At 50.2% G+C, this 17,729-nt stretch overlaps 1 protein-coding gene across 2 annotated transcripts in view; it reads left to right on the top strand.

Annotated features, from left to right (window-relative positions):
- The window catches only part of hipk2 (homeodomain interacting protein kinase 2), a 47,006-nt gene that overhangs the window by 4,108 nt on the left and 25,169 nt on the right, over nucleotides 1-17,729 (top strand). For both annotated transcript variants that reach the window (XM_035425927.1, XM_035425926.1), the window contains exon 2: nucleotides 8,974-10,060. In XM_035425927.1, coding sequence (XP_035281818.1) covers nucleotides 8,974-10,060 — 1,087 coding nt within the window. The remainder of the gene's footprint in view (nucleotides 1-8,973; nucleotides 10,061-17,729) is intronic.

Here is a 17,729-nt window from a genome sequence, read left to right as displayed (position 1 = left end):
CTCACCTGCTGGCAACAAAACCAGGAATGGCTGAAACTGCTGTGGTTGGGTGCGGGTGGGGGGTGGGGGGGGGGGGGGGGTGCCATAGCCATAGCCATAGCCATAGAACATGTTTTCAGCCAAGTGTAGTGTGCGTGTGTGTGTGGAGAAAGGCGTTGAGATGTAGGAGGGAAAGAAATCGTAGAAAGGGAGATTTTTGCTCTTCAAAGATCCTCTCAACTCAGTGAGTGTCAGAATGAAAAGGTTTCAGGTGAAGTTCAGGACCTTGATGTTCAGCCGCAGTGGTTTAACGGACAGACAGACAGACATCAGCATCCATGATTCATGTGCCTCCTGCTCCTGTACAGAGCCCAGCCCGCTGTACTCCAGCGAAACTCAGTTATCGCTGCAATGCATCGCAGGAAAGGAAAAGCAAATGTCACACAAACCCCCTCCCCCTCACAAACCCTGCCAAAACAAGTCCCACCCCACACAACCCCCCATGCCACTCAGAGGTGATCCAGATTTTGTAAATAAAAATAAAAAAGGATTTTTAATTACTACATTGATGGTGACAGCCAGCGCAAATCAGGTTTTGGGAACAGTACTTTCAGGCAGGGGACTGTGACCACTATTTCTTTCTCTCTTTACCGTAAAGAAAAAATGCTTACCTATAATGCCCTGAAAGAATGTATTTTAAGAATGAAATGGTGTAATGTGTTAAAGTGGTGTAAATATACAGTATGTAGGAGGCGGAGCACAAGACTGGTGTGGGCACAGGGGTCAGAGGGCAAGTGTTGCTGTCAGAGAGTGGGCAGACAGGTTGGCACACCTCTGTGTGAGGCCAGGATGTGAAGTATTACCACAGATTCTTTATCCACACCAGATACTCAGCTCTTGTGTTCTTCCATTCATCCTCTGCTATTTAGCTGCAGGAGGTTCTGGTTGATAACATGTCTGTATCAGGTCATTTAACACATGCCTCTGGTTAGCACGTCACTGATATGGGGGTAGGAAATATTTACTCCTGTACCGGATGCTTGGGGGGGGGGGGTGTTGGTAATGTATGTATGTCACTTTATCCAACCCCCTGACCCCGACCCCCACCTTGGTCCTCAGGCCACGCCCCATTCCCTTTGATCGGGGGCCAGGCTAATGGGGTCACCCGCGCTCCTGTGTGAGTTCTGTAATGACGGCTCTGCAGTGAAGGAGAGTTCTTTTGTGAGTGCCTATAACAGCGCTAATCTCCCAGGGCCCCGTTCATCCGGGGAGACGTGCGCTGTTAGAGAGCAGCCCGCCTGCCCTTGCTCTGTTCTTGCTATTCCTTTCCTTTCTGTTCACCCTTCCTTCACCCTTTATTTGGTCTTCAACTGTAGGTGTGCTGACCTGTGCTGTGCTGTGTTGTATTGTAGCCATGCTGTGCTGTGTTGTGCTGTAGCTGTGCTAAGCTGTGCTGTAATGCTATGCTGTGCTGTAGCTGAGCTGGGCTGTAACTGTAGGTGTTGTAGCTGTTCTGTGCTGAGCTGCATGGTGTTGCAGTAGTGCTTTAACTGTGCTCTGGTGTAGCTGTGCTTTAGCTGTGTTGAGCTATGCTGTGTTGTACCTTGCTGAGCTATGTTGTACCTGTGCTGTGTTGTAGCTGTGCTGTAGCTGAGCTGCATCATTGGTCTTGCCTTTTCTGCCATCTAGGTTTTTAGATATCCTGACTCTTTGAATGGTTTCATGTTCCACAGTGTTCCACAGAGTCCATCTGAGAGTAATTGAAGAGGCCACTACAGTTTTGAGAGTTTTAGATTACCTGTGTACTACAGTGTTTAGGATATAGTATGACCGGAACACTACATACACAGGTGATACCATGCTCTGTTACCTGAATAACACAGTGTAGATTGTGTATTACCTCTGTAGTGTGTAGAGGATGTTGAATAGATTGTTACAGTTCGTAGTCCTAAAACCGGAAAGTGAGTTAGCATTTTTGAGCCATAGGTTCCCTCAGTCGATTTCCGATGCTTTTTTCCCCATAGGGTTTTTGATTTGTGCCAAAAATAAGGTCTGTAGTTAATAAAAGCTTAAGAGAGTTTCAAAAGTTGTTCTATGGCATAAATACACCTGTTAACAAGTTGCTATATCGAAACTAACGCAACAGTTCACGGCACCACCAGTGTTCACGTCACCACCCGTCAAGTTTCATACTAGCCCGCCTGCACACGACAACCATAGTTTAAATATAGCAACTTGTTAGCAACATACATTTTTAAAGCGCATAACAGCTTTGAAGTTCACGGTTGAGATATTAATGGGAGTAATTTATGTCATGGAACAAAACGTGAAACACAATTAAGCTTACGTTAACCCCAAACCTTTAGAAATCGATATTCCTATGGGAAAAAAGCATTGAAAATCTGCCAAGGGAAGAAACTTCTGGATTGGCCTACAAAAAGACGTCATCACTGTAACACTCTATTCCCTGTGCTGAGTGACAGCAGGGGCAGACTGCAGAGGAGGAGGGGCTTGAGTGGCCATTGTGATGTCCTCCCAGACCGACCAATCGGTGGTCAGACCCTCAACGCCAGAGTGCGTGCTGGGAGCCCCACAGCTTAGGCAGGCCTCCGGTGTACCCCAAAATGTGACACCGCGTCACAGAACGGCCGGCTGGGTCTTGCTTCCGTACCGCGGGAGGTCCCCAGTATTTTGGGAAAAATCCAGAACGGAATCGGGGTTGAAAAGATCAGGCCTATGCAGGGCTTTGCATTCTGGGACTAAACCCCCCTGTCTCACCACACAGATGAGGATCAGAGCAGAATCAGTCTCCCCGTCATTCATCTCAAGGTCCCGAGTGGAAAAACAGGAGAAGTAACGACCTGCGCTGTCTCCAGATAAAACAGGATATTCCGCTCGGGCTCAGTTAATCATGTGATTGCGTCTTTCGGGGGAAACGTGCGGAGAGCAGGCGGGCGCCGTCTCTGCGTGCTTATATAACGGACCGAAATACCCAGGGCTAAAGAGACGGAAGGTCACGGGAAGTGCGGGAAGCAGAAATGCAGGTTTAACGCGGTTTGCTGTCATCCTGCGTAATGACGGCGTTCGCTCAGGGAAATGACGGAAGATTGCGTTCGCTGAGGGAGGGGTGGTGGGTGGCTGGGGAACCCCAAACGCACACGTACGCACACACAGGCTTTTCTTTTGTGTGGTGTGTATGCATTTGTGCTTTCCTCTGTGTGTGTGTGTGTGTGTTTTTGTGGTGTGTGTGTGTGCGTGTGCATGTTAGTGGTGTGTGTGTTTTTGTGGTGTGTGTGTGTGTGTGTGCATGTTAGTGGTGTGTGTGTGGGCGTGTAGAGTTGTGTGTGTATGTTCATGGTGAGTGACTGTTGGCGTGTTTGTGGGGCGTGTGAGAGAGAGAGTGGCTCTATGTACCTCAGGGGTCCACTGTGAGTTTTAAGGGGGGGGGGGGGTCTCCGTCTCCGTCTCCTCTCGCCGCAGACGAATGGCGCGCAGGTTGTCCCGGTCGGCAGCGATGCGCGGCGGCGGCGGCAGCCGAGAGCTCCAGCGGCGGTAATGAATCCGCTTCAGATAAAGGCCACGGCGCGACCTTTAGCGTATGAAAGGATGACCTTCACCGGCGCCGCTCTCATATTTTCACCCGCTAAAAGCCTGAGAGGGGTTGCAGGGGGAGGGAGGGAGAGCACCGGCGGATGTCTGTGAAATATGCCGCAGCTCGGTTATGATCGGATCAGAACGGCCCCGGGGGCTGATGGGAGGTTTGTTTGATCAGTGAAGAAACACCTGCATGTGTGTGTGTGTGTGTGTGCGTCTGGCGTGAACTGGGCGGGACCGTCGGAGGACGGGTGTCTGGGGTCCGTGTCCAGGGCGTACGAGGGGCCCGGCAGCAGCGGGGGGGGAGGCGTGCAGGACCTGGGCCCGGTGCCGCTGAGTCAGAGGTCAGAGGTCAACGCTCATTTAAACAGATTTAAAAGGTTCGCGGCCGGCAGCTCTCCCTGGAACTAGAGCTAATGTAGTGGCTCTCATACCTTAATGGGTGTTTGGGCAGAACTGTGTGTGCCAGCAGTCAGACGGGCTGGGGGCCCACTCACGGTCTGGGGGTAGCAGAGTTTCCTGTGTGTTTGGTTCTGTTTAGAATACACACACACACACACACGCAGACACACACACACACACATGCACACACCACAAACACACACACACACACGCAGACACACACACACACACACACATGCACACACCACAAACACACACACGTATACACGCACACTACAATTACTGTCTTCAGATCGCAGTCACTTGAAATGGACTCCAGCTGATCGTATTGAAACCTTTTGCAGCTGGTTCTACAGAAGCAACCCTGCTCGGCTGCACAGTTTTCTGAACACCTGCAGCACTGCCTTTTCAAAGTTCAGTTGTAACAGTTTCTGTTTCTGTGGGGTTAAGACTGCAGAATTTGGTGCAGGAGTTGTGATTAAGAGTGCGCTTCACTCTGTGTGATTGAGAGCATGCTTCTGTCTGTACAGGGCTGTACAGTCTGCATGCGCCATAGCAGAGTTCCAGAAACTGCCGCAGAACAATAAGGACCGAACAACATTCCTGCAAACACAAAGGAGTGGGCTGTGCATGTGTGTGTATATGCGTGTGTGTGTGTGGGCGTGCGAGTGCGAAATTCTTCCGTCGTTTCCTGAAGTTGGTTCTCACGAGCTTTTTCAAAGCAAAGCAAGTTCTGTACAGTGTTTTCAAAACAGGTGCACAGAACAGAAGTCATGTCAGCAAATTCCATCTCTTCAACAAATAAGCGAACCGCTGTAAAATAATAACAAGCTTGGTCCACTGTCAGCTTGTTTTATAAATCCATAAATGCATGAGAAGTGTTCACTGAACATTTCCAAGGCTGGGTCTGGCTATCGCTGAAGTGCCCAAGACCCGACACCTCCTGCGTACACACCTGACACACACACACTGTCTGCACTGCACCAGAAAGCTCCAGAAAGACAGGAAAAACTTACTGTAGTTTACTGGCTTCTTTGCTTTTGATTGGCTAGGAAGCATAAACAAGATGGTAAAAGCTACGCTGTATTTTGTGTTCATAATAATTTTATTAAGTATATTTCATGTCAGGGGAGCACAACAGTGTGTTTGTGCTAGTCCTTTGTTCCCGAGTATCCTGGCTTCATTTTCAAAATGGCTGTGTACAGCATCGGACCACAATCAGACTTTTCACCAAAGATATTTGCAGTCTGCAACTGTATCTCATGATTATATCATGAATGCCAGATCAGATAAATCATTATGGATAATGAAATCCTGAGTAGAAGTTGAGGTGAAACCTTGAAGTGTATTTTGTGTAGTCCCGGGCATGTACTTTAGTGCTCTGGAGGGTGGGCTGTGTTTGTGTGGGGGGGGGTTGTATTTAGCTGAAGCCAGTGCAATAGCAGTGGCCCATCCACTCCCCTCTGCTCATTCTTTCAGAAATAGTGACCCAGAATCATGCGAGGGGGAGGCCGGTCTCTTCCCCTCACATCCCTTCACCGCCCCCCCCCCCCCCCCTTGTGACAGCCGGGGAGATAATGCCCGTCTAGACATGTACAGGTCAGTCGGGAAAATGGCCGCCAGCGGCAGTCGCTTTCATATGACCAAGTTATTTATGCGGCCCGACTGCGTAACTGTCTGCCTCCCCCCCTCCATTCCCATTCGGCTTTGTGTGAGGGGAGAGGGAAGGGGGGAGGGGGGAGGGGGGGGGGGGGCTACGGCAACATCCAGGCTCTGGGAACAGATGGCTCTTTCATGCCCGGCATCGTTCTCTCTCTCTGTTTTCGGGGGTGGGGTGCGGGCGGGTCGAACGCGGGGTTTCGGACTCTCAGGTGGTTCTCGTTCCAGGTGACGGAGCCCCTGGTCCGCCTTTTTTTTTTCCTTTGCGGTGTTCTGGTGGAGGTGGAGGGCGCGGCTTTCAACACTTTGTCAGGCTAAGCTGTAATAAAATCCTAATCAAAACAAGCATTCAGACCGGGGCCCAGTCACTGAGAGCCCTCCTCTCTCTTTCTCTGGCCCCCCACCCCCCACCCCCCTTCCCTCTCTCTTTACACAGAGTTCACTTCATTCAACAGCGGGAGAGATTAGCTAACCTTAGAGTGAGACAACCGCCCCCCCCCCCAGCAAAAAAATCTGACTGTTACTATTATCATATTTTCAATTGCCTAAGTGCTGCATAATGTCGCAGACACTGCGGTGAATAATTTCAGCATGTGAAGCCACGCTATTATGTAACTCCGCCGAAGGTTTTTCAATAGCACAAATGCGAATCATATTTAAGTGGCCTTTCACGTCTTGTTGGCAGAGTGAAAACATTTAAAAAGCTTAATTGATATGTGACAGCACACCGTGCAGGTGGTGGCGAAAGAGTCGCAGTTGTTGGCTTTTACAAACGCTTTTGCATTTCCTCCAGTCAGTGGAAACTCGCAAACAAAAGCTGTTGTTTTTTTAAAAAATACTAATAAAACTACAATTTAAGTTCCAATTTTTATTTTATTTTCGTTTGCTCACAGCAAACAGCAGGTTTCAAAGCTTACATTACTGATTGTAGTTTAAATAGTTTAGGTTCATTGTACTTTTGACAGATGTTGCCTATTTAAAGGCTATAGGTGAACTACAGCAAAAGAGATGCAAACTTGTAATGAGTAGGCATTTTTTTTTTTAGTTTTTTTTTCAGAATATTTAATAATTTTGTAAACACAGCAATGTCTTGCTTGCAGGAAGCTTGCGTCTTTGTTAGATATTATTTTGAGCAGCATTTCTGTATAAAAAAGGCAATGCTGAACACTACAATATTCTGTAGGGTTGATTGTATTCAACTCTGGGCGATATTAACCAGTAACAGAAAGTACGTAGACCATTAAAGCTTTTGGCCAGCTTGCATGTATTCAAGAGACAGTTGCATTTTAATTTTAGGCGTGAAGCAGAAGCTTTTATCCTGAGAGGCTTGCAAAACTGCGCATGTAAAGTTTTTGGCGACGACTTGAGATCACATCAGACAGGCCCTTTCTTGGAGATGCTCCAACCGTCTAACCTCTCCTTTAAGCGATTGTGTAACAGAGGATGGTGACCACATGTCTCGTCATTGGCTCGTTGATAGATTATCGATTTCCTAAGTCTCGCTGAGTGACATTCCAGAGTTTAGAAGTTCCACGGTGTTGTAAGTGGAGCGGTCTATTCGACCCTGATGTGGTTAATACCCACAGTGTTATACTGGACCGGGTTCGCGGTAACAGACACGGTCACGGTGGGTTCACCCGGCACTGTTCCAGTTGAGTCGGTGCGCTCACGGTCGGACGGTTCCTCTCTGAACGGTCGCCTCATTGTCCTCCCTGGCTGTGTCCGTGGTATTTTTAGCGTTCAGACCCACGCAGAGAAGAACGTAATCCGGTCGGGGGTGACATACGTTCCCGGTGGCTGAGGTGCTTATCGTCGCTCGCGAGCTCCTGATTGGCTGTCAGATGATCCTCGTTATTTGCTCAGTCGACACTTTGGGAGGATAGGGGAGGGGCTTCGGCAGGCCCGATGGAGCGTGTGATTGGTTACTTAACCCCTGTCTCAGCTTAGGGGCTGAGACGCAATCCAGTATCCTCCAAGATGTGGGGCAGATGGCCCAGGATGCCGTGCGCAGCTTTCCGTGACCCTGCCTCCTGCTCAAGTCTGGGGTAGCAAGCAGGGGTTTCTGGGTACGGTGGACACGTCTGTAAATGTGGCTCAGGGAGCTGTCGGGCCCCCAGGGGGGCCGGAGCTGTTTCCGATCCAGCCTTTTCACGTGTCACTCTGGACATAGACCTGCCAGTCGCCTGAATCATCCTTATTAAAAGTGCTGCCCTGTTTTCTTCTACACGTTTGAGTTTACTGAGATGAGCTTTTCCGCCCCCAGCACTTCCAAGAGGGTTCAGCTTGACCCCCATCGAAGACTTGGGAATAATATTCCAGATTTTCCAAATCAATTACATTTTTATATATTTTAAAAAATTTATCAGCATTTCTCTCTGTGTTTTCGTTGGCTGTGTATGGAGGATGTGAGTGCTTTTTAAATTACCCAGGTGACAGGTGAGGCAGGTGGAGTTGCATGGCCTCAGTCTGTTACCTTTGTTTTATTTATTTATTTATTTTGTTTCCTGGCAGAACTGAATCATGGTGTCTCTGTAGTTAAGTGTTCTTTGGAACCTGCCTGTCTGGTTGTTACCTCCACCCTTTACCACAAGTGAGAACTGCTCTCATACAGAGAAGTTCCCGTGAGTTTGTTTACAAAACACCTGTGAATGTGTGCGCTTGCGTATTTGCACGCGTGGTTTTGTCAGCACGCTCTCTCTTGCCACGCGAGGCGTGTAAATCCCAGCGTGATTCAGGGCTCTCCGTGTCGCCAGGCTCTCTGCTTTTTTTTGTGATAATTCCAGCGCCGAGAAGCTTTCAGGACTATTCTTAGTCTGCTGGTTGTTCGAAATGCTTTCTTTTCTGGGGCAGAATATGTTTTTTGTTTGTTTTCCGGTTTTGGTATCGGTGGTTTATTTCGGTGGAATCGATGTCCTCATAAGAACGTCCGATTACAAATAGCGTCTAACACACACACAGACGAGGAAGTACACTTATGTGCATGAATTCTTGGGTAATTGGGGACCAGGGCCAAAGATAGGCCTGCCACGCACACTCTCTCTCTTTCTCTCTTTCTTTCCCTCCCTCACTTCCTTCTTTAAACCCTGATATTCAGTACCTCTCATTCTCACTTTCTCCCTCACCTTTTCCCAGCTTCTCTTGGTCTCTCTCGCAAAGAAAAATAAAATATGATGAATTCCTGTCCTTGGACTGGAGCAGTCATTTGCAATGGCCTTGAGTGCCATGGCTGCATTCGGTCAGTATTGAAACCGCCTCTGAATTTGCATCGGTAGCGCCAGACTGACCTGTCACTTCCTGTCTGACGCCCCCTCCCCCCCCCCCTCCTCTCGCCCTCCCCAGGTATGGCCTCCCATGTGCAGGTCTTTTCCCCGCCCGCCCTGCAGTCCAGCGCCTTCTTTAGCGTGAAGAAGCTGAAGGTGGAGCAGAACCCCGGCTGGGACATGACGGGCTACGGGGCTCACGCCAAGACCTACGGCCAGAGCGCCATCGCCAACGGCAACGGCGCCAACCCCGCCCTCCCCTACGAGCAGGCGGCGGCGGCGGCCCTGCTGTACCCGGTGGACATGGGCTCCAGCCTGGCGCTGGCGGTGGCCTCGAACCTGACGCGCCGCAGCACGGTCAGCCTGCTGGACACCTACCAGCGCTGCGGCCTGAAGCGCAAGAGCGAGGAGCTGGAGAGCTGCGCCGCGGGGAGCGTCCACGTCCTGGACGAGCAGCCCGAGCCGCAGGCCCCGCCCCCGCAGGCCCCGCCCGCCGCCGCCGCCGCCGCCCACAACGACCCCGCCGGGGCCGGGGCTCCGCCCGCGGGCGCGGCCACGGCGGCCGACTCCGCCCCCGCCTCCAAGAACGGCGCGTCGGCGGGCGAGGGCGACTACCAGCTGGTGCAGCACGAGGTGCTCTGCTCCATGACCAACACCTACGAGGTGCTGGAGTTCCTGGGGCGCGGCACCTTCGGCCAGGTGGTCAAGTGCTGGAAGCGCGGCACCAGCGAGATCGTGGCGGTGAAGATCCTGAAGAACCACCCGTCGTACGCGCGGCAGGGCCAGATCGAGGTGGGCATCCTGGCGCGGCTGAGCACCGAGAGCGCCGACGACTACAGCTTCGTGCGCGCCTACGAGTGCTTCCAGCACAAGGGCCACACCTGCCTGGTGTTCGAGATGCTGGAGCAGAACCTGTACGACTTCCTCAAGCAGAACAAGTTCAGCCCGCTGCCCCTGCGCTACATCCGGCCCGTCCTGCAGCAGGTGGCCGCCGCCCTCCTGAAGCTCAAGAGCCTGGGCCTCATCCACGCCGACCTCAAGCCCGAGAACATCATGCTGGTGGACCCCGCCCGCCAGCCCTACCGCGTCAAGGTCATCGACTTCGGCTCGGCCAGCCACGTCTCCAAGGCCGTCTGCTCCACCTACCTGCAGTCCAGATACTACAGGTGAGCGCTGGGTTGTCTATGTCAGGTGAGGGCTGGGTTTGCTGTACTACAGGTGAGTGCTGGGTTGTCTACACTACAGGTGAGCACTGGGTTGGCTGTACTACATGTGAGTGCTGGGTTGGCTGTACTACAGGTGAGTGCTGGGTTGGCTGTGCTACAGGTGAGTGCTGGGTCGGCTGTGCCACAGGTGAGTGCTGGGTTGTCTGTACCACAGGTGAGTTCTGGGTTCTCTGTATTATAGGTGAGCGCTGGGTTGTCTGTACTATAGGTGAGCGCTGGGTTCTCTGGACTACAGGAGGGCGCTGGGTTGTCTGTTAGCCTGCTGTTAGCATGTGTCTCTTCAGTATGAGTACTGTTAGCCTGTTAGCAAGTCACTGGCTCCAGTCTAAGAGTGCTGTCAGCCCGCTCTGTTTTACTGCTGCTCATATAACTCGTGAGAATGCACTCACGTTCTTTCACATTGTAAGTCACTCGAAATAAAAGCACCTGCTAAATGAGAGTAATGTGATGAACGATGTGGCCTTACAACCAGCAAAGTGCTGCGTGCATTTCATCTGAAATAAAGCCACATACCCCACAGGGCCGCTGTCATTCCACAGCTCAGACCTGTGTGGCTCTCCTGGAATTTCCCTGCTTTTTCTATCTTCGAGAACTCTTTCTGTCACTCAAAGATGACATTTTTTCTGTACGGAACATGGTTTGAGTAATTTTTTCTGTATGTTTGAGGAAAAATTCCTCCTGGTCCTGAAACCACTTGCTCGTGAGTAGAATGTGTCTTTGGGAATGCGTTTCCCATTTTGAGAGCGCTGTGCTCCATTTTGAGAATGTGCTTCGTACGGAGCGCTCTGGGGCCTAGGTGTGATGCAGTGTTGATTTATTGCAGGGGCGGTCCTCGGTGTGTTTGAACTCTCGGAGATGCGGCTGGTGTGAACTTGAGGTGGTTCGAGCCTCTTGCCTTTTGGGAGCTTTTTAGAGTTTTTACGACACCCTCATTCACCCCCCCCCCCGCCCCACCCCCCCACCTCAGAGACAGAGCTGTTAAATTCAAAAGCTTTGCGGAGAGAGCTGGCTGCTTATCTTGCTCAGTGTTACAAAAGGGCCCTGTTGTGGTGCGTTTTGAAGATTAAAGGCGGCCTCTTTGGTGAGCTTCACAATGTGGGTGTTGTTGCGAGGATGACAGCACCTGGGAAACGTTTACTGGGGAGGATATTTATTCTTTCTTCTGTTTTTAATTTTTGGGTTATCTTTAGAAGGCCGTCTGGGAAAGACAGCAGAGATTTTTTTGTGTTTGTGGATGCGCAATTGCGTGTGTATGTGCTTGTGTATATATATATATATATATATATGTGTGTGTGTGTCTGTGTCTGTGTCTGTGTCTGTGTGTGTGTGTGTGTGTGTGTTCTGGAGAGTCTCAATGCAAGCAGGCCTCGTTTGGGCCCCTGCTTGTCCCGCTGAATAGTTAGACGGGGGGGTCACCCTGGGTTCGGCCATGACACGGGCTGGTAACACACACCAGCTCGATATCAGAAACCCACGACCCACTGGGGTCTGTCTCCGTCTTCTCCTTTACCTCAGGAAAGCTGTCAGCATGGGCTGAATGTTTTCGGCATTATTTTTTTCTCTGTCGTTAGCAATGGACGGCACAGGCTCGGTTGCGGGGGGGGGGGGTGGTGGAGAGATTAGCTTTGTGTGTTGGGTTTATTCCGCCCCGCTAGAGGACCCCCCCCCCCCCCTTTCTGGGACGCGGTTCTGACTTCGATCACATTTCTCAGTTCAGCTCTGTGAACTCTATCAACCCTGTGGTTCAGACCCGGGGTTCGGAGCGAGAGACACAGTGAAACGCTGGAATAGCAGGAGGAGGTGAGTGCCAAATAACGTCAGGCTTTCGCAAAAAATGTCCGACTGAGAATCCTAGCGGTGTCTCAGCCGGTGTGTCCCTGGCAATGTCTGACACTGCCACAATAAGTGCTGCTCTCCTGTCATTGCGTGCCTGTGCTTTCTATCATACTGTGTGTGTTCACAGACCAACGTGTGCCTTAGTGTCTGAAGGCTGGAAATCTGAGCAGCTGGAGCCTCCTTTTTCAGTGTGGTTTCTAAACTTTGTTCCAAAGAGAATTATGAAGTGTTTGTCAGCAGAAAGCATGGCAGACCATTCTTCTAAATGTTTATAAGGCTATGTGTTATTCTTGTTAAATCAGGGTAAGACTGCTTGAATGTGTTTTGACACAGAAGCAGGCGGTGTTCTGGTATTTGGGTTTCTGCTAGTAGGACCACTCAGATAAATGTTTGAATAAAGTCCCGTGTCCCAATTTGGGGGCTTTCTTTACTTCGTGTTTTAAACATCTCTACGCTCTTATTGCGTAGGCCTGGGTTTATTGTCTTTTCCTCTTGGCACGGAAAAAAATGTACCCGTTCAATTTCCTAAAAAAGGCCCCTTTGTCCCTGACGTCTCTGCTCCGTTTCGTGGCGTGTCCTTCCTGAGGGACGCACTGACGCTATTTATGTCCAAACCGTGCAGAAGCGCAGTCTTGTGCTTAGGGAACTGGGCTTACTGTAGGTTGCAGGTTCAAATCCCAGGTGGGGCACTGTCTTCATACCTTTTGTTCAAAGGCGCTTAACCTGAATTACTGCTATTATAATATATCCACCTGTATGAATGGGCGCAGTTATACCGCATGTGCATAAGGGCGTTTCTTAAACAAATAAAATTATGTCGTTTGAATCCTCTCTTGACTTATAGTCTTATATTTCCCTCTCGCATCATATAAGGAGGATATGGCTTGAGAGGAAAATGGAGGGTTTCTGAGTCCCTGTGAAATGGGAACCTGACGCTGACCAGACCTCCCGTCTGACGGTCGCAAAGCCCTGCTCTTCCTCTCTGTGTCACATGATTTAGCGCATGCAGTGATGAGCTGGGGTCACTGCAAGGGGTAGAGGAGAAGAGACGCCTGTAAATCAGTGCCTTAAGCCCCCCCCCCACACCCCCCCCCCCCCCATGCGATGGGACTGCATGCAGGCCCCTTTCATTTTGTATCTATTGTATAAATTTTGCAGAGGTCACCTGCAGTTTACCTTAGAGTACAGAGAAGCTCAGAGGTCTGGTCTCTCCAGCCCTGTCAGCCCTGTGTGTACGAGCAGGCCGACCCGCGGCCGCCATCCTCGCCAAGGCCACCGCCGCTCCCGCCCTCGCCTCCTCTCGGGGCAGCGAAGCGTTAATGAGGGGGCCCCTCAGATCTGGGGCGTGAGGGGGGGAGGGGGGCAGTCCTGGTGGAGACTTTTTACCTGCTGGGAGCTACAGCTCTCTGAGAATGACATAATGCTGGGTCTGCCTCAGTCGCATGAACTCTACCTCTCCCCTTCTCTCTGCATGTCTTCCTTCCACAGTCTTTTCTCTTTGAAAAATGTATAATAACAGATTTTTTTTTAAACGAAATTGTATTAATTACTGTTATGACTGAGCCATTCAAATGGTGAATATGGGTCATGCGCTTTTACTTAGATCTTTCCGTGAAACCAGTTATGGCAGCGCTGTCTGTGCCATGTGAATGAAAGGAGCGGTGCCGGGTCTTTCATCTTGGTCATAATGGTACATCTGCTAATATTTTTGCCAAACATTAGCGGTGCACCGTAGAGAGATTTTAGATCTGAGAAACGGCTCAATGAGATCACAGGAGAAAAAGTAATCTTAAGCGCCTAATTCTAGTTTGTGTGTCGTACTCGTAGCATGACTAGTAAGCCGGTGTAGAAAGTGCGGAATTCAAAGCATTTCGGAAAAACAAACAAGCAAACAAAACGATGGGAAGTGGCTTTCGGGAGAAAACGGTTACATAAAAGCTAGCGTTAGCTCGCCCCTGCCTCGCTCGCTATGTACCCTGTAGTTATTTGCTTTGGCAGCGCCTGTAAACTGCGGAACAATCGCTTCTGACTTCTGAGGCAGAACAAGCCGCGCTAAAGCTTTCCTTTTACCCACCTCAAACACGGCGCTATCTGCCGCTGGTTTGTGCTCAAATGCGTGTTTAAGATAGGATGCACAACATGTTTTAGAATTTCTCTGCGAAAGAATATATATTTGTGAGGGGAAATTCTGAAGGGTATATTCAGAATGCAAATGCAGGTTTTACTTTGTTGTTTTTCCCTTTCAGAGCTAAAGTAACTGCGCGCGCTGGGGGAGTTCAGGCGCTCCAATGCTGCTTATGCGCAGGCGGTGTCGTGTCCCTGTACACGCGCTAGGTCACCCTTATTTGCATTCCAGGTGTTGCGATTTAAGTAAAAAGTAAGCTCATCAGTGTTTTTTCCAGGGTTCGGAAAATATTTTTTCTTGGACAACGATTGTAAGTTTTGGTTGGCAGCATATTTTGTCATCAGTTCTCAGGGCATCTACTACAGTGTTTTCAAAGCTGACTGGCATGCAGAGTCAAAATATTTCACCTATGTAGTTGTACCAGGTACACCAGCAGGTACATACCATTTCTAACTGTGGAAATGATAACTGCCGGATATGTGTGTTTGCTGAGGTATGTATGATACCTGCATATATTAGTATTCTCTCCAGGCAACCATTTAAAGATAAACAGGAAGTGCAGGACGCTGTGAGACATTGGAGACACACGGGCAGTATTGATTTTGAGTCTGTCGTTTTGTCTGCGGCTCTGTGCTGCTCCAGTGAGGCAGAGATTTGGTGAAGAGTGGCGGGTCGCAAATACAAGCCAGTGACAGACGGGGCTCATTTAACAGGAGTGAGAGTGACAGCCACACGTTTCACTGCTCAGACTGAATATTCAGGCTCACACTCTTTAGCAATCCATCAAACCCGGCAGTCTGCTCTGGACTGGAACAAAATCGCTGGAACTTTCTCTGGCTTCTCAGCTCCAGAGCTGCATAATCTGAACGCCCAGCATGCCGAGGGGCAAGATATGGGCCCTTTGTGCTTTCTGACGACCGGTGGCACGTCACCTCTCCTTGTCAGTGACGTCATCCACAGAAACCGCCCCTTTTGACATGACACCTACTGCAAATGGCTGTGAATGGCCTTGGCTTTCAAAGGCAACCCTGCCTTGGAGTTCTGGAATGTTCCACCTGATTTGGACAGTGTGGACATGTTTTAATCTGGCAGGTTGCCCTTAGTTACTGATGTCCCAAAACCCCCTCCTGTGAATACTTTGTGTGTTTTGGTGGCAGTCAGCGGCTGGGCTGCCGATAGAGAGAGAGAGAGAGAGAGAGAGAGAGTGAAAGAGAGAGAAAGAGAGAGTGAAAGAGAGAGAAAGAGAGAGTGAGAGAGAAAGAGAGAGTGAGAATATGTTAATGTGATAGCCCGTTCCCACGCGTTTGGAATGCAGGTGCAGGTGAGGCGGAGAGGAAGGCGGAGGCCGCCGTTCCTGCGGGAGCCTTAATCCCTCGTTTCCACGGCGCCGGCGTGCCGTGCATGGCTGAGCGAGTTTCGGGGCGGACGGCGTTCGCGCGGCTGACTCTGCCGCTGCGAGTCAGGCAGCCGCAGCGCAGGTGACTCTCGGGTCATCGTCTCTCACATGATTTAGAGCTGTGTGTGTGCGCGTGTGTGTTTGTGTGTGTGTGTGTGTGCATACGCTTGTGTTTGATTTTATCTGCCATTTTGGAAGGTAATGAAACTGCATACTTAGGACTACATTTGAGGTACCCCTTGTTGTTACTCTCCCAGTGGAATAGCTTGGGCATTCCCACCTGCTAGGGCTGGGAGTTGTAGTGTTCGGGTCTTTTAAGAGGGTGATTGTGTTTGGAGGGGGGGGGAAGTCCAGGAAAAGCTTAGTGTGGCCCTGTTTCACATTTCCTGGTGAACTCTTGGGTCTGTGCATGTCTGTGAGTGTGTGTTTGGGTGCCTGTGTGCTATGTGTGTGTGCGTGCGAGTACGTGTGATGAATAGGTCTGAGGCCATCCACGGCTCGGTCTTTTTCTTTTCTAAAACCACTCCCAAGCGGCCCCTGAATGGGGTTTGTCGAACTCTGCTTAAATAACAGCATCCCTGAAAGCTGTAATCCTGAAATGCGTCGCAGTCGAACCCCACTTTCACCCGGCGATCATCAATTATTCAGAGTGATTAATGGCCGCGCCCGGCAGGAACGCCGGGCCGCGTATCGGGTAGCCGCAGTTCGGGCCCGGGGCCGAATTTGTTTGGAAAAATAATCGCTCATGAGCTGGATCCTGGTTAATAATTAAAGGGGGGGGGGGGGGCCTCTGGAGACGGGAAGGCTTCCTCCTGTGGAGAATTTGGGGGTTGGGGAGGGGGGGGGGGGATCTGTGAAGTGTCAGAGCTTTGAGTGAGGAACCTGCGCCATTTTATTTGCTCAGAGTATCAAATACAAATCGGTCCTCTTATGTTCCCAGTTGACCAGGTAGTTTTCAGCTGCGAAGAGAAGTGTCGTTATATGAAATATTGGTTTTTTAAAATGACATTTTTTGCTTCTTTTCTGGTTGGTTACCAGTTTTGGAGTGTGTGCTGAGCCCTAGCCCTGTGTGTGTGCGTGCGTGTGTGCGTGTGTGCGTGTGTGTGTGCGTACGTGCGTGAGAGTGTGTGTATATCTGTGTGTGCACTCGCATGTGCCTCCTTTTGGTATGTTTGTGTGCATGCGCATGTGTGTGTGTGTGTGCGTGCATGCACATTTATTCTCCCTGTCTTCTTCCTTTCTTCTCTGACTCCCACTCCTTTATTTGTCGTCTCTGGTTTTGCTTCATTAGCATGACAAGTACATACTTCTGTTGGCAAAGCACAAGAATAAGGCAAATTAAGAACACTTACAAGAAACGAGGAAACAAAAGAAAAATATGAATACATTTGCATTAGAACAGAAATAGAGACGGTCCTTGGTTCATTATAATTACCATTTCATTTAATCTCTTTTTCTCTTTCTCTCTCTCTCTCTCCACCCCTCCCTGTCTCTCCGGTAAAAGTCCCTGTGTTCTAAAGAAAAAGGATGTGCAGTTTACGGATGAGATGAACGCTGAGATAAAACACAGAGCTGAAAGACTGCGTTACAGAAGCTTTGGCCAGGAAATCATCAACGCGCATTGACGAACACATTAATAGCCAGGTGCTAATTTCCACGGCAACAGGAGCGTCACCGTGGTTATTCTAAATTTGGCGGCTGACGGCGACGGCGAAGCGCCTGGAATTAGCTACTCCGCGGTCGCCGGTTTTCGCGCGGCCCGTGGAAGACGCTCCCGCCCCCCCGCGCGGCCTGTAGGGAGCGCTCTCTCTGTCGGCCCGACGTTCAGGCTCTGTTTGGTGTTCAGGTGCTCCAGCCTTGATAAGTTCTGTCCGTTACGCGAGCGTTCACCTCTTCTGACAGTAACGGTGTTTTTAGTGTGACTGTGACGTCTACGTACTGGTCACAGGTCTCCAGTCTTAGCTCGTGTTCAGGACTGATAAAGCTAATTTAGGAATATTCTTACCGACCCCACAACTTCTCCCTGATCCTTGTCTTCTTCCAAAATGTCAGACATTTGGGTTTGAGAAACTTGAGATGTGTGCCAAACTAATGGCAGGATTAACTTTGGATTTTTTAAAAACTTTGTTGTAGCGTTCTCTTACGGAATTGGAGCAGTCTGCCCCGATGTTGTTGTTTTTGGGGGATGGTGGGGGTAGTGTTGCTGTGGTGTCTAACGTCAGCACTGCTTTTTGGGCCCGTCCCAGAAACGG

This window comes from Anguilla anguilla, chromosome 7 (assembly GCF_013347855.1).
Source record: "Anguilla anguilla isolate fAngAng1 chromosome 7, fAngAng1.pri, whole genome shotgun sequence".
Classification (NCBI taxonomy): Eukaryota; Metazoa; Chordata; class Actinopteri; order Anguilliformes; family Anguillidae; genus Anguilla; species Anguilla anguilla.
The sequence above is the reverse complement of the archived record's forward strand: the minus strand, read 5'-3'. Positions and strand labels throughout refer to the sequence as shown.